The 11,638-nt window shown below is 38.1% G+C and overlaps 1 gene segment (V, D, J or C); it reads left to right on the forward strand.

Moving 5' to 3' along the window:
• The first annotated feature begins 1,692 nt into the window (after nt 1-1,692).
• On the forward strand, nt 1,693-2,342 carry LOC134372689 (T cell receptor alpha variable 38-1-like). The segment is given in 2 exon segments: nt 1,693-1,777; nt 2,011-2,342. Coding segments are annotated over 2 exon segments (381 nt in total).
• The last annotated feature ends 9,296 nt before the right edge of the window (nt 2,343-11,638 follow it).

Genomic DNA, 11,638 nt, shown 5'->3' on the forward strand with positions numbered 1-11,638 from the left:
TGCAGTATCCCACAGGTTTTGGTATGATGTATCATTGTTTTCATTAGTTTCAATAAATTTTTTGATTTCCTACTGGATATCCATATGCAGGAGAATGAAACTAGATCCATACCTCTCACCGTATACTAAAATCAACTCAAAATGGATTAAGGATTTAAATATACACCCTGAAACAATAAAACTTCTTAAAGAAAACATAGGAGAAACACTTCAGGAAATAGGACTGGGCACAGACTTCATGAATACGACCCCAAAAGCATGGGCAACCAAAGGAAAAATAAACAAATGGGATTATATCAAACTAAAAAGCTTCTGCACAGCAAAAGAAACAATTAAAAGAGTTAAAAGACAACCAACAGAGTGGGAGAAAATATTTGCAAAATATACATCTGACAAAGGATTAATATCCAGAATATATAAGGAACTCAAACAACTTTACAAGAAGAAAACAAGCAACCCAATTAAAAAATGGGCAAAAGAGCTAAATAGGCATTTCTCTAAGGAAGATATCCAAATGGCCAACAGACATATGAAAAAATGCTCAACATCACTCATCATCCGGGAAATGCTAATCAAAACCACATTGAGATACCATCTAACCCCAGTTAGGATAGCTAAAATCCAAAAGACTCTGAACGATAAATGCTGGCGAGGCTGCGGAGAAAAAGGAACTCTCATACATTGTTGGTGGGTCTGCAAAATGGTGCAGCCTCTATGGAAAATGGTATGGAGGTTCCTCAAACAATTGCAGATAGATCTACCATACGACCCAGCTATGCCACTGTTGGGAATATACCCAGAGGAATGGAAATCATCAAGTCGAAGGTATACCTGTTCCCCAGTGTTTATCGCAGCACTCTTTACAATAGCCAAGAGTTGGAACCAGCCCAAATGCCCATCATCAGATGAGTGGATACAGAAAATGTGGTACATCTACACAATGGAATACTACTCAGCTATAAAAACGAATGAAATACTGCCATTTGCAACAACATGGATGGACCTTGAGTGAATTATATTAAGTGAAACAAGTCAGGCACAGAAAGAGAAATACCACATGTTCTCACTTATTGGTGGGAGCTAAAAATTAATATATAAATTCACACACACACACACACACACACACACACACACAAACCGGGGGGGGGGGGGAAGAAGATATAACAACCACAATTATTTGAAGTTGATACGACAAGCAAACAGAAAGGACATTGTTGGGGGGGAGGGGGGGAGGGAGAAGGGAGGGAGGTTTTGGTGATGGGGAGCAATAATCAGCTACAATGTATATCGACAAAATAAAATTTAAAAAAAAAAAAAACACTGGTGTACAGAAAAAAAAAAAAAGAAATAAAGAAGAAAAGAGAAATCACAGAGTTTGCCATTGCTGTGAAGGAAGCTCTTACCCTTCTGCCCACCATTGCAGGCCCCAATCTCCTCTTCAAGATCAGGTCTTATCAAACATAAACCTGCCAGCTCCATTTCCTCTTTATCTTCATTCTAGAACAAAAGAGCTCAGAAAAACATTTTTCACACTCATTTGAAATCATAGCCAAAGGCCCATTTTCTGAAAGACAGAGCAAAATGTACTGTAAAGACTTTCCTCAGTGAGACGTCATCACCTGCCCACGTGTCATAGCATTTCCTGTCCTGAAGCACAAGTGTCACTAAGGAGAGGAGAGCCCAGATCAGAGCAGGAGATTTTTCACCCTGCAAGGGAGAGCTGCCAGCATGACACCTGTTATCTGGCTGGGGACAGTCGTGGTATCCACTTGTCTTGGTGAGGAAGGTGCAGGTCGTTATTTACAGTGGCGTCTAATGGGCTGTGAAGTAAGAGAGCAGAGTATATAGTACAGGAACTGCATCGCCTCACAGAGCCCAGCTAGCGGGAGGCAGAAAGCTGACACACGCTGCCTGGGGCTTGAAGCGGGGGATGGGAACCAGCTGTGAGTCTGTCTGTCTGTCTCTCTGACATGATACTCCAATGCAGTCCTTTCTCTCCTCTTCCCACAGGATCCAGCGTGGCCCAGACAGTCACTCAGTCTCAACCAGAAACGTCTGTACAGGAGGCAGGGACGGTGACCCTGGACTGTACCTATGACACTAGAGGTAGTGATTATTATTTATTCTGGTACAAACAGCCTCCCAGTGGGCAGATGATTCTCATTATCCGCCAAGAAGCTTATAAGCAACAGAATGCAACGGAGAATCGCTTCTCTGTGAACTTCCAGAAAGCAGCCAAAATCTTCAGTCTCAAGATCTCAGACTCACAGCTGGGGGACGCCGCGATGTACTTCTGTGCTCTCAGGGAGCGCACAGTGAGAGGAGCAACAGGCAGAGGCTGACAGAAACCTCAGACCCCAGCGTCTGTGCAGAGGGGGAAGGAAGTGTTAACAAGAACATACAGAGGAAATCATTGTCTTCTCTGGAGGAGAAAAAAAATACTGTTCTGACTATAGGAAAAACAGAGAGGGTGAGTATAGCTGTAATTCTTAAAATAGTAATAAAACAGTAAATGGGCACAATACTTCATAATTTTGCACAGCACCTTCACATCGTTATTTCACTTCACCCTCACAACGCTGTGTGTTACATAGCAAGGTCAGACGTTCTGAGCATCACTCTGTCCAGCGGTTCTCACAGCTTGACCCAATAGTCGTCTAGAATTGTATCTTAACATTTCACACTGTTAATTACTCTAATTACCACCTGCATGTCCCATGGTTGTATCAAAGCCAACATATCCAAAATTGAATTTCAGTACCTTTCTTACAGCATCTCTCTCTCTTTTTCATCTTTATTTTTCCCTTCTCTGTGTTACTCAAGATTCAGGCGCACAGTAGAAATCTGCTGTTTCTGGGTTTCCCTTTTTCTAGGGTAGTGATTGCTATAACTAAATTAATTTATCTTTGTTGATAGAGGTTTAATGTGAAAATAACACTAATACCATTATGATTTTTTACTGTGCCTTTTCAAAATGTTAGTTTGTAATTATTCCACTATTGAATATCCAATATGTTATAAACTCTTTTCGTTTATTTTTCAATGGCCTTTTAAATTTCAAATTTAGAACAGTTTTTGGGAAGGGTGTTAAATGTTTTAAGTGTCCTTTTTTGTAACTTAATGAAGAATACAATAGCTTAAAAGGAATTTCTAACCTTTCCAAATTATTGTAGGAAAATCCTTTTTGTAACTTTTTAAACTTTTTTTTTTGCTTATGGCTGGGTGTTGCAGTAAATACTCTTTCAATTTTTTTGCTCCAGTGAAAAACTAATATATTCTGAATACTTCCCACATAAAGTTTTTCCATAGCATCAGTTCCCATGACTATATAATTTTACATCTTTGAAATATATCTTAATTTACTAAACCAATAACATTTGCAGGTAAGCATGATAAGTATATTTGTTTCCAAACTATTAGAAAATATTAGGGGTCTACTAGAAGTAAAACAGTTATTAAAAAAATTCCTGTACATAATTGGCTTTTCTTTACTCTATACTGGCTTTATTCTGAAGCAGGCTCAGGCCAAGCAATGGCAGAGACAACCACCAGGAGCCTCAGACTTGTGTTTTTCTGCAATGTTTTCCTATTGCTGCTGTAAAAAAAATACTACAAACATAGTGGCTTAAACAATACTAATTCAATGTCTTACAGTTCTGGAGATCAGAAGTCTCACTGAACTTAAATCAAGGTGTTGGTAGAGCTGTGTTCCTTCTGGAGTTTCTAGGGGAGACTAAAACCCTGCCCTTCTCCAACTCGTAGATGCTGCTGCTGCTGCTGCTGCTTTCCTTGGCTCATAGCCTTCTTCCATCTTCAAAACCAGAAATCACATCCCTCTGACCTCTTTCACCATTGCCACGTCTCCTCTGATTCTCCTGGTTTTCTTGCTTCTGTCTTATAAGGTCCCTTGTGATTACATTGGAATCACACATGCATTCCAGAATAATTTGGCCATCTCAGGATCTACAACTTAATCACATCTTCAAGATCCCTTTGCCATGTAAGGTAACATATTCAGAGGTTCTGGGGCCAGGATGGGCATTGTTACCAACTGAATGTTTGCATCCCTCCAAAACTCATATGGTGAAATCCTAACCCCCAAGGTAATGGTGTTAGGAGGTGAGAGGTCTTTGGGAGGTGATTAGATCATGATGGTAGAACCCCCATGAATGGGATTAGTGCCCTTATAAAAGAGTCCTTGGATAGCTCCCTTGCCCCTTCCACCTTAAGAGGTTACAGTGAGAAGATGGCCATCTCTGAGCCAGGAAGCAGTCATAGGACACTGAATCTTCTGGCTTCTTGATCTTGGACTTCCCAGCCTCCAGAAGTGCGAGGGGTAAATGTTTGTTGTTAAAGCTACACAGCCTATGGTATTTGTTTAATAGCAGCCTGAACAAACTAAGCAGACGTCTTTGGGGGAACATTATTCTGCCTATCATACCTGCCAACTTACCAATTCCAGCAGAAGCAACAGGCTTCCTTCACAATGATTCTAGGAAACATCTTAGGGCTGACTTTGCTTGGACTGGCTTGTTCATGTCTGGGAAACGGGAAGAAGTGGTTCCCTAAGGCAAATCCAAGTGGATAGGCAAAAGGAACCGATGACCCCAACACTACTAACTTCCTTTCAAACTCCTTTGCCATTGAACAGCAGTAATAAGTATTAATTCCCATAAAACTGTTATTCAGATTACCTAAATTTACATTTCAACAGAGCAAGCAAAGTTCAGTGAATGAAATTGCTCACAAGACACAGAAGCTCTGTTAATGGGAAATTCAGCATAGATAATTGTTCAAGATTATTTTAATGTGTTCAGTGGATAAAAGAATGAATAAGAAGTCTTGAATGGAAAGTTTAATTGAGGGATGTGCTAAATGGTATTTCTGGTAAACTGAAATTGAAGAATAATAGAATGGATAGCTTGATGTAACTTGCTGTGCCAACCCTGATGTCACACTCTAAACTTGAAACTCCAGGAAAGGCTCAAATGCAGCAAATCACATACTTAGTCATAATCTTGAGTACTTCAGTTGTAGATGAAATTTTATTTAATCAACTCATACAGATCCTCACATGCTATGAATAACAGTTCATTTGGGTATCTCTTCAAAACAGAGAGAGATAAAGGTGGGAAGAAAGTAACCTGGCTGGCAATGAGTCAAAGTGAAGATTTTATTTTGATTAAACCCTTTGAGGTATCCAAAAGGGTTTGAAAATACATTGAAGAAGTAAGACAGGTCAGCAAATACATGAATTTGATCAGCACTTAGTGAAAGCAGTTTAAGGGAAAGAAAGACCAAAAGAAAAGTGGCTGAAAGAACATAGAAGTCAAAGATGAAGAATTAAATCCAGAATATGTGTGGCAGGAATGCTGAAGGAAAATGATGATAAAAGTTGAAGAAGCTTTGAAACATTGTCCAAAACAAACTAAAGGATGAAGAATAAAATGTCCTGCAAAAAATTAATCAAAGTGTTATGTACTGTTAGCATTCAAACACAGGTAAGAAACATTATGACAAAAATAAATATGAGAGTTTTAAAGTTTTTATGATGATCATGGAGATTTGCTGTTTGATATATATTAAATGATCCACAGTTATTTATATCACAGTTTTGGATATGTTGTAGGAAAAGTCAAGTCAAGCACTTTGGTATAGAAAAAGAGATATAATTAGCCACAGTGTAGACCAAATGACATCTAGGTGTAGAGAGCCTTCAGGCATTGCAATGTTCAGTATATTCTAGGGGTAAAAACAAACAAACAAACAAACATAAAGGAAACTAAACTCCTGTAAAGATAACAAGCAATAGTGCATATGTGTGTATACGCAAACACACATGCATACATTCATTTGTATATATGCAGTATATTTATATAATTATATGTAGCATTATGTATATTATTATATATATTATATGTAATATGTATTATGTGTGTATATATACAAGGATATATTTCGTGTTTGTGTTTGTATATTTCTGTTCTTCTCAGAGAGGCAATGCTCTGGCAACTCCCTATTCCCCACTCCCTACTCCTAGTATCCAATTAAATCTAGCCTTAGATTTCCCACTAGATCCCCTTCAAAAAAGTTCCTTATATCTGTAAATTAATCTTCACCCTAACTATTTCAGTGCAGGATTCCTATTGATCCAGTATTGCCCAGGCAGTCGTGTATTAAGCCTGGAGTTCAGAGAGGACTATGGCTGGCCTATGGATAGTGTTCAAACCATGGGATTAAATGAGATAACTTATGGAAAAACTGTGGACGAGGAAGACATTCTTAAACTGAACTCCTGGGCTCTCAGTTGAGGTTTAGCAAAAAAGAAGGAGTCAGCAAAGGAGACTGAAATCAACTAGTGAACTGGAAGAGAAACCAATAGAGTATGCTGTCACAGAAGGCAAGACCAGAAAATGCTTCAAGAAAGTGTGGTCAACTATGTCCAGTACTTCTTGGGTTGAGTGGGGACTTGTACAGTGAGAAAACAGAGATGAATCAGAAGAGATAGGTGGAAAATAGCTGTTGCTTTGTGTTGCTTCACCCCCCATGGATTTGTCACCCCACTTCCCCCGGGTGACGGCGATGCAAAGGATTACTCAAAGCCCATCTCAACTGAGCAGTGAGAGGCCCCAAAGTGGTTAATCTCCCTTTGGGACGCTCAAGCGAGAGGCATCCCTTCCTTGGGAAATTAACACCAAATTGGGGTTCTCTTCCTGCATTCATTTTTCCAGACTAGGAAGTTACAGGAAGAGACATAGGTGGGGTTATAGTTTAACAGTATAGGCTGGTAACTTTCAGTGAAACAAGCCAGATGACATTCCAGTAAGACAATTAAGTGGTCCTATCAACAACAGTTTGATCTTAGCAAACATTCCTTCTTAACAGTAATTTCTTAGTATATTTACATAGCAATCAGTAACTAGTCTGTCTTTGAGACAGCAACCTGCTGTGCCACAATCCTTATCTTGCAACAGAGACTTATAGCCTGAGGGAAATTTCCTGTCCTTGCAAGGTCAATATTTGAAACTGCAAGACTTTGGAAAACCAGGCCCTGTGAAGTACATATGCTTTTTAGTATATTCCACAAAAAACTGACTAAAAAGAATTAATCAAATAATTCATAAGCATCTTTATTTCTATATTTAAAATTTTCATGCAATTCTGTATATTGGCATTTGTCTTTATGGTTTCTGGCTTTGGTGTCACACTTGGAAAGGCTTTTGATGCCTTGAAATTATAAATTACCTACTATTTATATTTCTTTTATTATTATCTTTGTAGTTTTGTTTTTATACATTTAAACTTTATTTTTATTATACATACATGTGGAGTACAATGTTGATTTTCAATAATTGTGTAGAATGTGTGGTGGTTAGATCAGTATAGTTAGCTTATTCATCATTACAACATGTAATCATTCTTTGTGTCCATTGACCAATTCTTCATTAGCCCCCTTCCATCTCCCTTCCCCTCCCCTTTTCTACCTCTAGTTTTCTAAAAGTTCAGTGTCTTACTCTGATTGTTGTTTCTTCTTTCTTTTAGGCTATCAGAAACTTATTTTGGAATATGGAAGGGACCCAGATTTATTTTTTCCCCAACATATTAATTGAGCAATGTATCCTCTCTTCACTGATCTTAATTATCATATTTCTATAAGCCTTTGGGTCTTTATCTTGACTTTCTGTCCAAGAATTACTATTCCTACACATGTTCCATATCCATTTAATTACTTCAGATTTGTAAATTATTTCAGTAGCACTGGGCCCAGTTCATGTACCTTTCTCCATGAATTTGGTCATTGTTTTGTGTTGTATGTTACTAATGATCTTTCAGGAAAATCATCTGGCACCAACTGCATTCTCTAATCTGTAGAGACAAGGTTAAATTTCCATAGGAGAAAGGTGACTGGAGTCATTGCTGTCCTTCTGGAAGGGAAGGGAGCACTGAAGTGACTCTCCTGATCTCTCATTTTAGTGCAGGCAAAGGACTGTATTTTATCCATGGCTGTTTTGTCTGTCAGAGAATCTGCCCAGTTAGTTTAGCAGTTGGGGGTCTGATCACAAGAGGGCAGAACATTTTATGCTAAAGGTTCCTTTTGGTTGGCTTCTGTGAGAGTAGGCAAACCGCAGAAGCAGATGCCTGGTGCAGACAGTTTAAGAAACCACTGTGCCTTGGTGGAAAGGAAGAGGTAATCTGATAATAGATGGAGCTCTTGTGGCTGCAGACTGCAAGTTCCAATGGGCAGAACAATGAAGACACTTACTGGACCTTTGTTTCTGTTCTTGTGGTTGCAGCTGGACTGTGAGTTGGGAGTCTTTGGGGGACAGGGTCTTTAGTAAATAAATACTAGGGTATTTTAGAAAGTTAATGGAAAGTGTGAGACTGTGAGCACAATTGACTCCATCTTAGGCCCTAACCGCTTGTTATGACTTTGTGAAAGCTTTGCTCAGTTATGTAGTAACTAGGGGAAAGGTCGTTGGAACAATTTATAGGAACAACCTGTTGACTGTAAAGAAGGAATGATTAAGTACTAGTATAGCAATAAATAGAACTGCTTGTATAAACCTGAACTCAGCCTTGAGAAAGCACAGAGAGGAGCTTGACATATGCCTTTGGGTCACTGTCTACCCAACTCATCACTCTGTATAAGTAAGTTACCCTTCAATAAAGTTCCTTGGTTTATCACATGGAATAGCCTATTTTATTGTTCAACCTTGAGACACCTTCTCAGTTAGTTGGACAATCTACCCTTGGTCTACCTTCAGACAGAAAGATTTATTTTTATCTTTTAATTCTGTTTTTCCACAACTTTTTGAAGTACCCTCAATTTATTAGAAGCCTGAGGAGGAGACTGGCCTTTTTCACATTGCCTGAAATTACTGTAGGGATTTAAAAAAAAAAAGAAAGAAAGAAAAGAGAAACAAACTCTGAAGAATGATGAGCTGACAGTCTTGTCTGATTTCTTTCTGTACAGGTATGAGTAGAGGAGAGGTGGAGCAGCGCCCTTCTTCCCTCAGTGTCCAGGAAGGAGACAGCACTGTTACCAACTGCACTTACACAGACAGTGCCTCTACCTTTTTTTCTTGGTATAAGCAAGAACCTGGAAAAGGTCTCCAGTTGCTTATACATATTCTTCCAAATATGGATAAAAAGCTAGACCAAAGACTCACTGTTTTATTGAACAAGACGGCCAAACATCTCTCCCTGCACATTGCAGCCACCCAGCCTGGAGACTCAGCTGTCTACTTCTGTGCAGTGAGCACACATTGCTTCCCAGCCACCTGCAGCCTGTGCCCAAACCTGAGACTGGGCTGAAGACACAGACTGTTTTCTTTCGCACAGACCTGTATTGTATTTTTAATATGTGGACATTCTAAATCATTCTAAAAGAAGGTCATTTTCAAAATAACCAAATAAAGTGTAGAACATGTTGAATAAAATCTTATCGAGAATTATTTCCTAGTCAGATATGCTGGTTTTAGAGTTGACCTTATGGGTGCCATTCAGATTTCTCTCTATCAAGGACATCCTGGTGTCAATGTCAGAGAATACTCTTCTTGATGGAAAGATGCTTATCTTTTAATAATAGCATTTATTAACTTTTTCTGATTATAAAAATATTAACTGCAAGTTATAAAAACAGTAAAATGTAAAATAAAAAATTAAAATGTCTCGTAATCTTATTATCCAGATAAACCATGGCTTATATTTAGTATTGTTTTTTATTAAAATCTTATTACAAATTAGGATCACACAGACTGGTATTTTGATTTACTTCTATTGTTATATTCTAACTTGAGCATTTCACATTTGTTAATGATTTTGTAAGTGATTTTATGTAATCGTTTCATTTTATTTGTGGTGAAAGTATTTTTCTGAGTTCAAATGTTACCCTTTAAGTAGATAAATAATTACTTAAATGTAGGATGTTTTAAATTTTCTCCTGTTCTAGGAATAATTTGTTTCATTAGTCATATGTGCTTTGTTTCTTCAGTATTCTCCCCTTCCCTGAAGTGCTGAAATCTTTTTATTTGTTCCATAATTTTTCCATTTTCACATAATTGTAAGGAGAAATTTGTGTGTCTCCAATTTTGCAAGTTAAAGTTTCTTTTGGCACTGATGATATTGGGACTTATTTATAGGCATCTAGGCACAGAAAAGAAGGGCAGGGTTGCTTTGGAATTATTTTCCAAATCAGAAGCCAGGATGTCTGTTGCTGGCAGGAGTGGTACCTCACCCATGTTGAGACCTGAGTTGGAGTACTCCCTGGACGGTCTCCCACTAATGTCTACTCATGTGCCTGAATTACTCTTATACTTCCACTTCCTTGTGTCAGTGCATCATGATGATAGGGAGAATAGTTTGGTGACATAGCTCAGTGGTTTGGTTCCTTAATAAATGACAATGACGCTACTATGTATTCTTCTAATGGCATGCAAACAAATGACATTTTGCTTCCAGGATAAAAATTTTGTAATAAAATGGATGCTTACTTTTTGAAATGTCTTATAGGCCACAGTTGATGTTAAACTAACATTTTTCACTGTTTATACTTATTATTATTAACTACTTCACAATGAGAAAGCAGCAATAACCTCCTGACTTCTTGTGCAGCCTCCATTGTGTTCTTTTTCCTATATTAATAGTTCACATTTATTGAGTTCTTACTATGTCTGCTGCAAAGCATTTTATGTACATTAGCCTCCATAGTCCTCTTAATAATATTCTGCACATATTCCCATGTTGCAGATTAAAAATTGACATTTGAAGACATTAAGTAGCTTTCTCAAGCTTACACAGAGAGATTAAATGGAAGAGCTGTGTTTTAAAGCTAGATCTGTTTGAGGCTGAAATACGATCTCTTAACTGTCCTTCCTCAATGCCTATCAACCCACCTCTTTAAATTATTATGTGGACGAGCAGCCACGTTAATTGTAAAGAATTTCATTTTCACAATATTACTCATTCACTCAAAATCCTCAATAGATCTTTGCTTACATATAAATAGCCAACAACCTAATTCAGGCATTCAACATCTTTTGCACTCTTTTTTTTTTTTTTGTCTTTTATTTTTATTTTTATTTTTTTATTTTCTTTTATTTTTTTTTTAATTTTATTTTGTCGATATACATTTTAGCTGATTATTGCTCCCCATCACCAAAACCTCCCTCCCTTCTCCCTCCCCCCCTCCCCCCCAACAATGTCCTTTCTGTTTGCTTGTCGTATCAACTTCAAGTAATTGTGGTTGTTATATCTTCTCCCCCACCCCCCGGTTTGTGTGTGTGCGTGTGTGTGCGTGTGTGTGTGTGTGTGTGTGTGTGTGTGTGTGTGAATTTGCACTCTTGACCCAAATTTTCCTTCAACTTGGTCTCCTGTGACACTCCAGCCTCCTTTCTTTTTCTTCCACCCATTTATCCATCCATTTCTCCATTCATCCATCTGTTTAGCCATCATCTATTTCTCCACAGAATGGGCTAAATGTATTTGAGGAAAAGACTACAATACACCCATCCTGGCATTAGCGAAGCAGAAAAGAAAGACACTCTAATATACACAATCAGAGTATTGCTGTTTTAAATACAATTTTAAATACTGTTTCAGAGGATATTCTGCAAGAACTGAGGGGGAAAAAACCTTC

The sequence above is a fragment of the Cynocephalus volans genome, chromosome 3, assembly GCF_027409185.1.
Source record: "Cynocephalus volans isolate mCynVol1 chromosome 3, mCynVol1.pri, whole genome shotgun sequence".
NCBI lineage: Eukaryota > Metazoa > Chordata > Mammalia > Dermoptera > Cynocephalidae > Cynocephalus > Cynocephalus volans.